Here is a 16,007-nt window from a genome sequence, read left to right on the forward strand (position 1 = left end):
CAGTGGAAGCACTCAAAAACAAAAACAAAAATGCAATGATATATAAGTGCTAAAACAAGTCTCAGTTAGCTTACAGTACGTAGCAAGGGCTTTTAAATAATATAATAAATAAAAAGAAAACAGATTGAATACAAAGAATAGAGCGAGCTAGTGTTGGAGATCTTATATATATATATATATATATATATATATATATATATAAGGAAATACATTTCTGTCAATAGGATTTTATGGGTGCATTTTTCGTCTCTAGCATCCAAATAATCTCAAATACTTTTAAGCAAAGCTTTCTGCGACATAGCAAATAGCCTATTGATGGTGATAGACTAGGCTTTTTATGTTTTGTCAATGTAGTGTCCGTGTCCAGGGGAACCTTAACGCGTTTTCTTCCCTACTGCTGCTGATATAGCCCTATCTTTTTTCTTTTCTTTTGTTTTCTTTTTTCCAGAAATAAATATGTAAACAAAATTATTGAAATGGCAGAATGAACACATTTAAAGACTATTATTTATTTATGTATTTTCAGTTGTTTATAAACCTTCCTAACATTTTTTACTTTTTTTACCGTGTTTCCATTGCACACATATATTTATTACTATTTCTTTCCTTAATTTATCTTCCAGTCCAGTTTTATTATTATTAATAATAATAATAATAATAATAATAATAATAATAATAATAATAATTAATAATTAATAATTAATAATAATTACTACTACTACAACTACTTATAAATAATACGTTTAGTAGTTCGGCCAATAAAAACCATTTAGCAATCTTTTTTTTTTTAATGCTTTATTAATTCGATCCCACAAGAACATGAGGTATTACATATTCACATAATCAAATTAACATTAGCTGCCATTGAGCAATAAAATCGCTCATGCCCGGTTTGGTCAACCTGCGTTGTCTCACACCACCGAGGGAAAAACCATTGACAGTATTTCGGTATTTCGGGAAAGTATTTTCGAGTCGAATACATGTATACTGTGCACAACTTCATTTGCAAGCGAGCGGAATAAACATTTAAAAAATGAATATCATTGCGCAAGATCCTGAGCTAAAAAGCAGTCTTAAAAGATGTTTCCGCTTTCGTTATTAAGAGACATATCCACCCCTGTATAGCCAGATGGTTTAGTCCAAATCTATAACAGGAAGAGTCGGTGTTTACCGTTTTCGAACAGGAAGTTGTGCGTCGGCAATAATCGACGCAGTCTGTCAAATAGACTGATTTGTTGTAGAAAAAAAATGAATTCAAAGTGTTTGTCTGCGGCTCAAAGACTTGGTCGAAGTTAACGGAAAGCAAACGCTGAGTTGTTTTTTTTTTTTGTTGTTGCTATAATGGTGTTTGCTGGAAAGGAAAAGTGGTTTTATTAGGCAATTCGCTTCCTGCGAGGTGACACCGGCATACAGGTATCCTGCTCGCTGTACATCTGTCCTGTATAAGGAATAGATTGGCACAAAAAATAAAAATTTCTCCCGAATACTGAGTAAAAACAAGTGAAGCAAATCAGTCTAATGTATGACGATGAGAGCTTGTCCAGTGTGATTCTGGAAGTGTTGATAGAGTATAAACAGTATATACAGCTCTGTCGAGAATCCCTAAAATGACACGTTGATTAGAAAACTTGCATGTGATTGCAACCATATGCCAATCATTAACGGTGACATCTTAGTCTGAATGTTATTTTCTAATTGTACTTGAAAGCCAGGTTAGAGCATCAAATTAAAATTGTAACATTCAGCTGCTTTTTGACAATTTGCATGTTGCTTATCGTTGCATGTCAATGAATACTCAAGTTACCCAGTTTCAGAAGTGAAAGATTATTGCATTGTCTTGATTGTTATTGTCTGTCATCAGAATACATAACTAAGATATTCAAGATGTGGGTGTTTTTTGTAGTATAGACAGATACTCATGTTTTTCACTGACAGTGTGATAGGCAGACCATACCACCTCAGTGTAAGGATGGGTGCTGAGAGCAGTGCCCTGCCAAGCTATGTGCTGGAAGAGCCTTTGCTGACACTGCCATCTGGTCTTACCATATACTCTGCCCTCCTTCGGGATGGCAAGCCTGCCTCCGTCTTTGTGCACAAGCGGGACAGTGAAGATAAAGTCAATAAAGCTGCCAAGGTAAAAGTAAACAGTTGATATGTAACCACGCCAATGACATACATTGCCTGTTAAAGGTTTGGAAACACCTGCTCATAATTCTCTATACCTGTATATAATAGTAAAGTCACTTAATACAAATTATATATAAAACCCACTCTTAAATCTCCAAATCTCTCAGTTCGTTGTCATTAATTTACCTGATTCCTTTACAGCATCTGAAGACATTAAGGCACCCATGTCTTCTTCGGTTCCTGTCATGCTCAGTGCAGGACGGAGGTATACATTTAGTGACAGAACCAATTCAACCATTAAAACGGCTGCTAGATGATCTTAGTCCAGAGGAGATCTGTGCAGGCCTCTATGACCTGCTGCAAGCACTCGTCTTTCTACATGATAGGGTAAGACACAATTAATTATTGTTTTAAATATTTTGAATAATATTTAGACACTTCAACTAAATCATTTCTCTTCCTCTTGTCACTTAGGGCAAATCAAGTCACAACAATGTGTGCATATCCTCAGTGTTTGTTAGTGAAGATGGCCACTGGAAACTTGGAGGGATGGAAACTGTCTGCAAGTTTTCAGAGGCAACACCAGAGGTGACATCCGTAAATTCTTAAAGGCCCGGTATACTTCAAACGAAGTTCATTTTCGTTCTTTGTTTGGGGGAAAAAAAGAAGTTTGAAAAGGCTTAGCGATGGTATACTGTTTCCAAACATTCCAACACCTACTGCTGCTTCCGACACTCAGGACGCTCTCGCGTATCCCCTAAACACAACAACGATGAAATGAAGTGTAGACAATCTATTTGTGAGACGAGCACCAATGGTCAGAATATTATAGACAAAAGAATAATGTTAAGCAGCAGTTCAGAGTCAAGTATCATGTTTGCAATGTAAAAGAACCATAATCAGTCCTTTACGGGAAGTGTGAATGTCTCATAGTCTGTAAAATTTTAGCGTGATGTGGAAAAAAAGAAATATTGAAAAATAACTGAATTTGACTGAAATAGTCAGTCTGTTATTTTATTTTATTCTCTGCGAGCGATCTTACAGATGTGGATATATTTGTGGCAGCTCAGATATTCGACACTCCAGTGTATTCATGTTGCTAGTGACTAGGGGATGTTGTTCTCTCTTGCCTGACCTCCGTTGAATGAGAAACAAACTGGGAAAAAAACAAAATCGCACTTCAAAGAAGGTGTAGTTTCAGAACACACCCACTGATTCCGTAACTGCCACAGACCAATAGAAGCTCAAAGGTGTAAAAGGGAGCCGAAACGAATTCCCCCAGAAAGTTCGCTTTGGTCAGCTGTTTGGAACTTCGTTATGGCCTGATTTTGTTCAAAATGACGTCATATCAGTTCTTTCTTTGATTTCGTTTGAAGTATATCGCGGCCTTAAGTGTTGATTTATGCCTTTATACATACTTTAAAGTGAATGCATAACTATAAAAAAAAATTTACCCTCTGGGACTCAATTTCTCTTTTGTTTCAAAAGATGAAGTGAAATTACATTTTTAATGGCATGGTTTGGTTATTTGGTTAAATACCTTTAATAACAAGTATATACAAAATGAAGTACTGTAACTCTATTTGTGTGTGATTCCTCTCCAGTTTCTCAGAAGTGTCCAGAATGTAAGGGAAAATGGTGCCATTCCTCCAGAGGAGAAGGTAGGGACCATATTTGTATTATTTTTTTTTTAAAGAAATAAAAACGTTGACTCGGCAAGGATGCATTGACGGTAAAGACATTTAAAGATTTACAATGTTACAAAGATTTCTGTTTCAAATAAATGCTAATCTTTTAAACATTCCATTTATCAAAGAGTCATGAGAAAACAAATGTACAACAAAGCAGCATAACCGTTTTATAATAACATTGATAAGAAGAAGAAATGTTACTTATGTACCAAAACAACATATTAGAATGAAAATTCAACTTTGCCATTGTACAAACAAATAACAGTTTAAAATAGAAAACAGGTGTGTAAATATAATAAATACATGTAATAATGTTTCACAATATTACTGTTTTTACTGCATTTTTAATCAGATTAATGCAGCCTTGGTGAACATTATAAAAACTTCCCTACCCCAAACCTTAATTTAATGATAGTGTGTGTGTATGTATATATATATATATATATATATATATATATATATATATATATATATATATATATATATATATATATATATATATATATATATATATATATATATATAATCATATTCAGTTTTGTTCCCAGAATTTACAAGGCCTGGGACAAAATTAAACGTTGACCGCAGTCCTGATCATTATGTCTCAGCAATATAATAATGTTATTTTTTTTACTTTTAGCTTGAGGGATTCAAAACTCTTCCCGACAAGCATGCCCACTCCCGAGACGCTTTTTCATTCGGGGTGATGGTGGAGGCCCTTCTTCCACTTCTGACGGGACATGGTTAGTAACACTCTTAATTCAACAGACACATGTAAAGCAGGCTGAGTGTGTCTAGGACTCATCCTGTTGTGGGAGTTGCTAAGCCCTTGCTGCATAGACATTGTGACATAATTGTTAATGGACTGACAACTGCGTGCAAAACTTTTTTACATGTCGGGTACAAGTTTTCCATTCAAGGCATGTTATGAAGTCTTCAAAGAACAAAATGATTCACATGAGCACTGTAATGGTGATGCAGCCTTTTGGCTTTTATGTTGTTGTTTTTTTGGAACAGGGCTTCACTAAAAACATATGCGCTGTTGTTTGTGTGCTATCTATTTTTTTTTCTTTTAGTCTCACTCACTAAATTGTGGTATGTTTTTCCATTCCCTGTTTCTTCCACGCATTTATTTATTTTTCCATGTCCGCTCCCCATCTTTGTAAACCCTGTGTGCTCCTCCACCCAAACTTTCTGTCTCAGTCTCAGATGATTTATTGGAGAGTCTAAAGAACATGCTGCAGGCCAGCCTCTTGACCCCTGACCCCATGTCTCGCCCATCTCTCAACTGCATGCTGACTCACAAGCTCTTCAGGTTCGCCTTCAAAATAGTTTTTGGATCAATAGTCGTCTTGTGAAATCAATTTCACTTCTATTGAAGTAAGATAATTCAATAATTTAAATACCTAAACTTTGCAATATTTAATTCTTATAGAAATGACTTCTTAGATATCATGAATTTTCTAAAGAGCTTGACCCTGAAAAATGAAGAGGAGAAGAATGAATTCTTCAAGTAAGTTTCCCTTTCAAATGCATGATTTTATTACTCTAGAAGGGTGACGTGCTTGAATAACTAGTGTTTCTGTAGGTTTCTCTTGGATCAAGTTCAGAACCTCCCAGAGGAGTTAATTGCTACACGTCTGGCTCCTAAATTGCTAAATTCTTTGGTGTTTGCTGAGCCCATGGCTGTCAAAAGCTTCCTTCCTCACCTCTTACGGCCTAAGCAAGGTAGAACTAGTCAGTAAAACTTTAGGAGATGATTTGTGTACGCTTGTTTAGTAGCACTGGTTTCAGTTATGATGTTGACTGACTGTTTTCTGATGTCCAGACTCGAGTGTGAGCACTGGTGAGGAGTGTCTTCTATCTTTGTCTTTGTATCGGAGATACGTGGTTCCTCAGCTTCTTAAGCTCTATAAGGTGAATGAGGAACATGTCAGGATCGTGCTTCTCTCCCACATTCATATCTATGCTGAGTTCCTTCCCCATGAAGAACTGAAAAATCACATTCTTCCTCAGGTACTGTGACCGTGTTTGTGTTTGTTTCAACAGCTTAGTGATACTGAACTCTCTCGAGTAAAGTGAGGATGTTTTCAAGTTGATACTGGTATTGTGTCAGTTATTTCCCGCACTTTTATCTTGCAGGTTTTGCGGGGAATGAGAGATACAAATGACTCACTCGTCGCTATGACACTACAGAGTTTGGCTGTGCTTGTTCCGTTACTGGGAGCCCAAGTTGTTGTTGGTGGGGAGAGAACCAAAGTCTTTAAACGGACTACGCCAAACTTCACCAAGTCCACAGAGGTCACCCCAGAGAGTAAGACACTTGTCTGTCTGTTAATGCACTTTCGTGAGAGGGAGTTTGCTAATTCTTTGCGTATTTAAATATGTTAATGACCATAATAAGTTAGCTTGATTGACTTTCACTAATTAAAATAAAGAATAATTTCTATTTCTTAAAAAGAATGTATGTTTTGAGGCCACTGGAGGACACTGCTGCATCATTTTATATACAGTTGTGACCCTGGAGCACAAAATCAGACATACTGTAAGGGACACTTTTTTGAAATTGAGATTTATATATCATATGGAAGCTGAATAATTAAGCTTTCCATTGATGTATGGTTTGTTAGGACAATATTTGGTAGAGATGCAACTATTTGAAAATCTGAAATCTGAGGGTGCAAAAAAATGAAAATGAGAAAATCACCTTTAAATTTGTCCAAATGAAGTTCTTAGCAATACGTATTACTAACCAAGAATTAAGTTTTGATATCTTTACCTTGGAAATGTACAAAATAACTTAATGGAACATGATATTTCCTTAAAATCCTAATGATTATTGTCATAAAAGAAAATCGATCATTGCTACAAAATATACCCATGCTACTTATGACTGGTTTTGTGCTCCAGGGTTACAATTGATATATATATATTGGTTTTCTATTAGTGCATTTAGTTACTCTTTTAGGGAAAGAAAGTAAATCTGTACTAATATATAATATTCTAATCACACTGACTACAAACAAATTGAACTCAATAGTTATTTGTCTACTAATCCTCTACTAATATGAAGACATGTATTAACACATCGATTACTGTTTAAAATAATTGCAGTTATTTTGAACGACATTTCTATTTATCAAAAAAAGAAAAAAAGAAGATCCAGGAGGATAATAGACCAGAGTTTTCACAAAAATATTAAGCAGCAGAATTGATTTCAGCATTCGATAACAATTCAAATTATTCTCGATCATCAAATCAGCATATTAGAATGATTTCTGAAGGATCATGTGTCTGGATCACTGAAGACTGGAGTAATGGCTGCTGAATATTCAGCTTTGCCATCACAGGAATAAATTGCATTTTAAAATACATTAAAATAGAAAGAGGTTATATCAAATTGTTATAATATTTCGCAATATTACTTCCATTTTTTCAAATAACCATTAAAACCCACCGTTAAAAACCCTTACTGATCCCAAACCTCTTTTCCTCTGCAGCATCACCTGTGCATATTGTTGGGCCAATCCATCCCCGTGTCTCACAACCACCAAAGGTCCTTAATCTATTCCCTAAGGGCTCAGAGGACAAAGAAAACATGTACTCCTTCCAAGCAACTGAAAAGACCGGCGCCCAGCACACCATAGCAGAGAGAGCAGGTATGCCACAACTGATTTTTAAAGCCACTCTTAACAGTAACATTTCTGAACTGCTTATTGTGAAGCAATAATTTGAAAAGTTATTTTGAACTGAATTTGCTTGTCCCTATTTGGTGTTGGGATGTACAACCCTTCTGAATCAAGTGATCTCTCTAGTATTTAGCAGTGAGATGTCGTTCCCGTTGAATGGGTACAGAATGGGCACACATGCTGCAGACAACATGAAAACTAACGGAGCGGTGAGATCCGACGAAGACTGGCCTAACTGGAGTGACACAGAAGAAGCAGAGAAGGACAAGACCCAGTCAGTTCAGATTAGCATTCGGTCAGCAGATGTCCCAGGTCAGAGCAACTCCGCTGACAATAAGGATGAAAACGAAGAACCCTGGGATGATTTTGAAGACTCAGAAGTGACCTCAGACCACTCTCCCTCAACTCCTTTACCAGTATCTGTACCAAAGAGATCAACAAAAAGCACGGTGTTATCTCCATCTGAATCTAGCGCCGGATCTCAAAGGTACTCAAAAGCACTCAAACTGAACTCTAGTGTCAAAAGTGTTCCAGATCATAAGCATACCTCATCATGGGACACCGGTTGGAACCAGGCAAGTGACGCCCTCGAACCCAGCGAAACAAGTTTAGCATTAGAGTCCAAGCCGAAAAGCACAATCAAAAGCTCTGAAGCAGGATGTCTCGGGAAGGAGTTCACAATTGCAGTGAAAAAGAAGCCACAGCCAGATCCAGAACTAGACTTCTTTGCAGACATGGTCCCAGATATAAAGCTGTCATCCTCATCTCTTCTGCCCCCCGTGGAGAGCTCGGTCAGAGAACCCATCACGGGACACACCACTTCAGACCCATCAATAGATACACTGAGCCTCACTACAAAGTTTGCTGCTGATTTGACTGAGGTAAGCTTACCTATGCGGCCAATCCATTTCATGGCTTTATAATTGTATGATGAACTGAATGTACTTTTGTTTGGCCTCAATAGACGGAGGCAGAAGGATGGGGCGATGACCTAAACTGGGAAGATGAGAACGCCTGGTGATCAGTGTGGTCCTCTACAGAAAGCCATATGACAGAGATTCCTATACAAGAACACTGTTACATATGCCATCATGATATTATCACTAAAGACCAACAGAAAAATGAAGTAACTACGATTTAAGAGAGTAGTGTGTATTTTAAGATTCATCCACCCAGTCCAATGAGATAATCAGTCTACTGTCGCCATAGAAATTGATTGGCTACAGAAAAAGGTTTGGTCTTGTTTCGCTTTTTCAAGATGGCATGATGGACCTAAACATGCCAGATCCTATAAGGAGTCCTTCAGTCATGTTGCACCTACATAACCTGGAAATACATCCAACTTCTAATGTCAGTTTTTATTTGTGCCATAAAGAGTTATTTTTTGTGGGGTGGGTGGGGGCATAGAGGACAGCCTCAACTTGAGAAAAAATCTATAGACTCTAATTTGTTCATTAGATTGGGTGAGAGCTCAACATAATTTATTTGTATTATCAGCTGCTGACTAAATAAAATGGTTTTACGGTATTTGACCTGCTTTGATTTGTTTTGGGTGAAATTTTGATTTAATATGAAATTTGGTAAATAAAAAAATAAAAAAATAAAAATTCTCCCATTGACTTAAGGCTAGGTCACACGGCATCAACAGACGCTAACCGAGGCCAGCAGACACGTTAGATGGATTTCAGAACTGTGTGTTAGGTCTGTTGGTCTGTTGCCATTGGTCTGTGTTTGTCAGGTCAGGAATGTCTGGACAGTATGGTATGAATTTTTAACAAACTCTGATGTAATCTGATAATTGCTGGTGTCTATTGGTGCAGTGTGAATTAGCTTTGAATTAGCATGCTCACAATTCAAAATCTAATGGAGACATGAAGCCATTGTAATATTTAAAGGATTAACTGCAGTTAGTCTTTTTATTGCATTTATTTGCGTATCAAATAAAAATTGGGCCTTATTATTACATCTATTAAGTTGGCATGAGATAAGAATTCATCCAATCTTTTTTGTAAATGCAATTTATACATCTTGTGAACAATTCATGTTTAAGTAAATTGTTGTTTTTTGGCACCATTATGTTTCATCAAAACACCATACTTTTCTCATTTCCATGCATGACCCCACAAAAATGTAATGCTACTTCTTTATTGGCATAAATATAATGTGTTCCAGCCATGATAGAATTGCCACAATTGCGAGATTAAGTTAGAGGTCCAGAAAAACCAGGGCTGTAATTATTGAATATACCGTAATCTTAAAATTACAGCAATTCAGTCACCGTGTGCTTAAGACTTCAGTAATCAGTGTCAATCAATCACAATCAAGTCACCAATTACAATAAATCCACAAAACATTTTAATGAAGTTTAATAAATAAATTAATAATGTTTTTTTTTATTGACTCTTTTCCATATAAAAAAAATAAAAATTAAAAAATTAAACTTTTGTACAAATATCTTGGGTGATTCCCTTCAAAAACAATTCACTGCATCTTCAGCATAAAATACAAACATTCAAAGTCAATTTTGCATCTGATGTCCCCTGTACTGACTGCAAAATTTTGAACAGTTAGGTGTATGTGAAATCTGATCATCTACTCAAGCAGCTCCACAACTGAGAGATGACATTATCAGAGGATATCACACACCCAGCCTGCAGGTTGCTTTCTCACATCAACATCAGCACATACAGCCTAGTATCCGGTTCTGAATCACAAGGAGAAACAAAGTTAAAACCAAGCCTGGGCAAGATATTTATCTCAAGGCCTATCTGGTTTTTAAAGGCAGGATGTCAGATAGAGTTTACACACTGCTGATGCATCAATCTGCAACACAATACAATCTTATGTGTTTAAATAACAATAATAATAAAAAAAAGTTTCCCATGGTCAAACTGTTTAAGTGCATGGATTTGTTTTGTGTCCATAATCGAAACTTTAATCTAAAACAGTCCTCATCAGAATTTGAGTCATAAAACACATTTATAGTCTAGGAACTTAATTGTGGATCGAAGTCTGTCTGTTTCCTCTTCATTAACCAATTGTGGCATGGGTAATAAACTGTTAGTGCTGAAGTTGTTTGTATAATATGTCAGTATTTTTGATGTTTTTAAAAAATCAAGGGCTTGTGTAATTCAAAAAGATGGCAAACATCCAGTTAAGAATCAAGTTTATGATTTCAGTGGCACCAATGTTATTTTATTCTCTCACAAGTCTCTGGGTCACTGCATCTCCCATTCTGTAGCTGTTATTCTGAAAATATGAGTGTGGCGCCACACACACAAGATCTCCTCCTGAGTAGAAGGGTAGCACCACACAAACTCCACCTGTTACAAGAAACACTCCATCACATTTCTAAAATGCACCATTTTGCTACTTACAAAACCAAAACAACTGTGGGAACAGAAATAAACTATATTACAAACTCTTCAATGTTCTGAGGAATTGTTTTCTGCAGAGTTGTGTTCATTTTCTTTATCTGGACTAGAGAAAAAGAAACTAACCTGGTGTTTTGGCGTCATTATAGCAGACGTCTAAGCAGCAGGGCCAAGTGAAACAACTGATAACCCTCACCAGGACATGACCTTGTCTAGACAGTACAACAACAATACAGGTCATGGAAGCAATTAGTGGATTACTAAAAACCTGAGATTTCCTTGCATTTAGTTCAGACATATAACCAAGATAACAAAGAAATTCTAAACACTCTCCAAAAAAATAAAAATAAAAATGAATTACAATGAGTCAAAAGTCATCTTTAAAATAGAAAAAGTTAATTTTAAGAAAACAAAATAGAACAAATACAGTCTTGAAGCAAAACAGCTGTATGGTTTAAATGAAGACAAAGGTTTTTGGACTTTCTCTAATTGTCAAATGTAAAGATAACACAAAAATATATAGACTTATTTTTTTATTTTTTAAAGAAATGAATACTTTTTCTAACTGTAAAAAAGATTTATATTTTAAATAAATGCTGTTCTTTTGAACTGTCTATTCATAAAAGAATACTGGAATTTCTGGAAATTATACTTTGCAATTTATTTTTTTTAAAAGTCCTTCTATAAATATTACATTACTGTTGCACTGGATGTTTGATTAAATAAATGCAGCCTTGGCAAACACAAGAATTTCCAAAACTCTTAAAATGTCTTTAAAAAAAAAAAAAAAAAAAACTAATTTTAAGTGAACATAATTTTTTTGAGCGTAATTTTAATCAAATAAATGCAGACCTGGTAAGCATATAATGACTTTGTGTTTTTGTGTGTGTTTATCAATGCACATACTGTATAGAAACTATAGAATAAGCTGTTCATTAACACTTTTCATAATTAACAACATAACATTTACAAGAATAACAAGCACTAGAAAAATAGCACAAAAGTGTTGTGAGGTGTGTTCTTCCCCATGCTCATTCTGACACCAATTGTCAGCTCAGTCAGCGTGTAAGAGAGAAAAAGGGTCCCCTGTGGTCCCTCATTCCAGACAAGTTTCCCAGATACCACAAGCATACAAAAAGGACACAATCCCAGCACATTCCACTCACCAGGTGAGCAATAAGGAGAACATGATGAAAACACAACTCGGCTGTGCCATACCTGAAGAGAGACAGAAAGAACACAACTCTGATTGTATGTATGCATGTTTTTCTTATATTTTCCTACATTTTTCTTAAATTTTTTCCATTTTGTATAGACATATCTAAGCAGAGCATGGTTATAAATATTATTTAGGGGGTTTTAGAAAGTATTGAATGACTCCTAAACCCCAATGACAAAACTTTGGAAATGCATACTTAAAAATATAAAAAAACAGGAATGTCCCAATTGTTAATGTTTGGCGTCTGTGTGACAGCTCTGGAAAGTAGTAGTCATAGATGTCCGCTGGTCTACACTCATGGGTGTGTATCTACACTTACCATGCCAGGAAGTACCAGACATTTGTGGCCAAGACAGCCGTCTTTCTGCCTGCAATACGGCGGCTAATAGTGACCATTCCTGAAAGAAGGAAACAGAGAGGACAATATGCTGGTGCAGACTGACTCTACCCAGAGCCTGCCCTCACAGCATTACCTCCAGCAACCACACCGGCATGGCACGCTCCAACATACACTGCCGAAATCTCTGCACCACTGCCTCAAACACAGACCATCTGCTTGCATTATTTACTTGAGCCAAAAATGCTGCACCTAGAGAAAACTAAATCTCAATTTAAGTAGGCACCATTTTTTAAATGAAAAATAATAAATTCTTGCCAACCCCAAAAGTTTTACCAGTACTGTACAATCAAGGCCGCTGCTGGGCAAATGGCTGCTCTAAGCAGGATTGTATTGATGTGCCCCACTTCCTCAAATTTCATTTAAAAAAACCTGCTATATGGGTAAAAATAGAACTTTAATTAAATAAAAATGTAAATATTTTTTATTGATATATTTATTGTAATGTTGTACATTTATTGTTTACAAATTACAGTTGTAGCTCTCGACAGTTACCTATATGGATATGACTTTATTAATTACTATTAAATACTATTATAACTTTGTTTTCGTTAAAATGGATAAACAAAAGTTTTTTCTTTTGACCTCTGTATTAGGCCTACAGTAAATGGTCCTTGAGAAGCCCTTTGATTTCACAGCTGTAAGTTGTTGTTTGAAAAGATCATTGGGACTTAATTCATTTGATGATATATTAATATTAGCTTTTTCTTATTTGTCAGTTTGATTTTCGTCTAATACTGAAATGATGGTGCCCCATTCTCTTTTTCTCGCTTACGTTTTTCTCAGTCCAGACTACAAATAACCATTTTTTTTTCCCACAGGAAACATGTCCTCACTGTAAGTGCCAGAAGAGCAGGAGACTGAAATCTGCAACGGGGTATGTTTTTTATATCTGAAATAGGGGCACTTGAGAAAAGAAAATCTCATCAAGTTGGTGTTTTTACGCATTTTTACATTTATTCCAAAATAATAACAAAATGCAGTAACAGTACAAACCAAATATTTGATTTGTCAACTGATGTTCAGCTGCTCTTTTTAACTTTACCAGCGGGTGTCGCTGTTGGACAGTTACTTTATAAAAACAAGTGACTTTTACACTTTTCACATTTTGTAATAGCGATAACTTTCTCATTAAGGTTTTCTCTCTCTCTCTCTCTCTCTCTCTCTCTCTCTCTCTCTCTCTCTAAAGAGAATCTGCCTTGAGTGATGCCATGCAACCACTGATGGCAGAAGCCATACAAAAACACACATCAAAAATGTATTAATCTTAAATTATGATCCTTGCGGCTTTGAGGTTATGTAAATTGTTGCAGGTTATTTTACATTCATTTAATGCATATAAATTAATAAAGTAATGAATGGAAATGGGGCAGTTCACTGATGTATATAATTTAAATTTAAAAAAAGATATATATATTTTTAATTACAATTAGTATTATAACGGTTTTACTACAGATAGCATGCTTAAACTATGGTGAGTGTAGGAAAATGTATTGTGTAATAACTTAACTTTATAAAATAACTCTTATTTGATGCAAAATCATGTGTAATTTTCTTAATTTTTTTTGCAAACAATTATTACGGTTATTTTATAACGAAAAACAGTAGTAATATATTTATATTATTTATAGAAAGCATTCAATGTTAGAAAAGATGATGTATTTAGCTTACTGTAAATGGTCTACAAGTTTAAGGCATTAATTGTAACATTATATATATATATGGGTATATATATATATATATATACATGTATAAAATATTTATATAAAATTGACGATTCATACCGACAAGCAGATGAGAACCATATTAAATCTCTACACAAAGCTGCGTGGGCAGAAAGTTCTCCAGCAGAACTGTTCACTTTTGTATTTGAAAAAAAAAAGGTTTTTGAATTGTTCTGCACAGAATGATTGATAAAGCAAAGTACAAAATCTTCACCAGATTTGAGGAAGAATGAGTTTTTAAATAAAAAAAAATCATTCAATGATAAATATATGAAATACATTAAAAAATCAATAAAAATGTAAGTGTCTCAATTAAAAATGTTCTCATGTTTATAATATATGTTATAATGTGTGTATATATATATATATATATATATAGAAATTGAATGCTTTCTATATTTATATACTGTATATATATATATATATATATATATATATATATATATATATATATATATATATATATACATACACACACACACACACACACACACACACAAGAGCCTATAAAAATTATGCATACCCCTTAATTTTTTTCACATTTTATGCTGCAGCCTTATGATAAAAAATGCTCTGAGTTTCTGTTTTTCCCACATCAATCTACACTCCATACATAATAATGACAAAGCAGAACTGTCACAACTTCATAAACATATTATAAATAACAAAACTCAAATAAGTACATTGCATCAGTATCAACTCAATACTTAGCTGAAGCACCTTAACAACCTAAACACACTGCAGTGAGGTGTAATAGCACTGTTTTATAGTGTCATGAATACTATCCCTGCCCACATCGAAACAAGCTCAATTGCTCTGTGGACCATCCTAATCTCAGAATCAATGCCTCAGCTGCAGAAGCTCACTCATCAAACCCCCAAAACAAAGCAAATGTAAATAAAAAAACGGAGTAAACATTTTAGTGCTTCTGTTGCTTTTATTTTAAGATATACAGTTTTTGATCTATGTTTTTGATAGTTATCTTGGGGATAGAGGTATCATAAATATTGATATGCTCTTGGTACCACCACAAAAAGTTACTTTGAGTGGATGTACATTTTCAAGTTGCTCTTAATCATATCTTTTTTTTTAATAAGGACTGATTGACTACATTTAAATGAATGACAATACTCCAGTGGTTCCTGTAAGTGAGTGCAGGAACAGGGACTCATCAAACTCGTCAAAGTTATTACCAGAATACTGTCTGGAGATCATACAGTGGCTGCCAAAATTGTGTTAAGCTATACACCACACCTTTCTACTTCAAAGAAACAGGTTCAGATTTTTCTTTTAATATCCTTGACGGTAAGTGTAAGACACATGCGCCAGCCACATGTTAAGGGAAACAAAAGCCTATTAACAGTTGACTATGATGGCGATAACATCGACAGGAACTTCCAAACACAGTCCCATTATGTTCAAATAGACTCTACACAGACACGTCATGGGAAACTGGGAATTTTACAGGGACAATAAAACTCAATTAATCACAGCACTTTACCTTGTTCAGCCTTAATATTTAGTTCTTAATAAAAAATAATTGGCTACTTATCTTGAATTTAAATGACTAACGCTGTGGCACTGACATTAATGATATCAAACCTTTTTTACTTTTTGAGAAGGCCTCTGCTAAAAAAAAAAACGAAACACTTGGCACTGGCACCTTTTAGGATAACTGAACAATTAATACACTATCTAGTGAAAAAATAGTCTTGCTGTGCAAGCTCTCTCGTTTAACCTCTTTATGCTAATAGACAATAAGGGTCATTTTCAGGGTCTCAGGGTA

At 35.1% G+C, this 16,007-nt stretch overlaps 1 protein-coding gene across 1 annotated transcript; it reads left to right on the plus strand.

Annotated features, from left to right (window-relative positions):
* Positions 1–1,165: 1,165 nt before the first annotated feature.
* On the plus strand, positions 1,166–9,034 carry LOC127984398 (protein-associating with the carboxyl-terminal domain of ezrin). The gene is made up of 14 exons (XM_052587037.1): positions 1,166–1,413; positions 1,936–2,134; positions 2,329–2,514; positions 2,602–2,715; positions 3,732–3,788; positions 4,459–4,561; positions 5,022–5,133; positions 5,254–5,331; positions 5,407–5,546; positions 5,647–5,834; positions 5,961–6,132; positions 7,319–7,477; positions 7,634–8,388; positions 8,472–9,034. The coding sequence occupies exons 2-14, from the start codon at positions 1,970–1,972 to the stop codon at positions 8,526–8,528; spliced, it is 2,286 nt and encodes a 761-aa protein (XP_052442997.1). The 5' UTR covers positions 1,166–1,413; positions 1,936–1,969; the 3' UTR covers positions 8,529–9,034.
* Positions 9,035–16,007: the final 6,973 nt, after the last annotated feature.

The sequence above is a fragment of the Carassius gibelio genome, chromosome B20 (genome assembly GCF_023724105.1).
Source record: "Carassius gibelio isolate Cgi1373 ecotype wild population from Czech Republic chromosome B20, carGib1.2-hapl.c, whole genome shotgun sequence".
NCBI classification, from domain to species: domain Eukaryota; kingdom Metazoa; phylum Chordata; class Actinopteri; order Cypriniformes; family Cyprinidae; genus Carassius; species Carassius gibelio.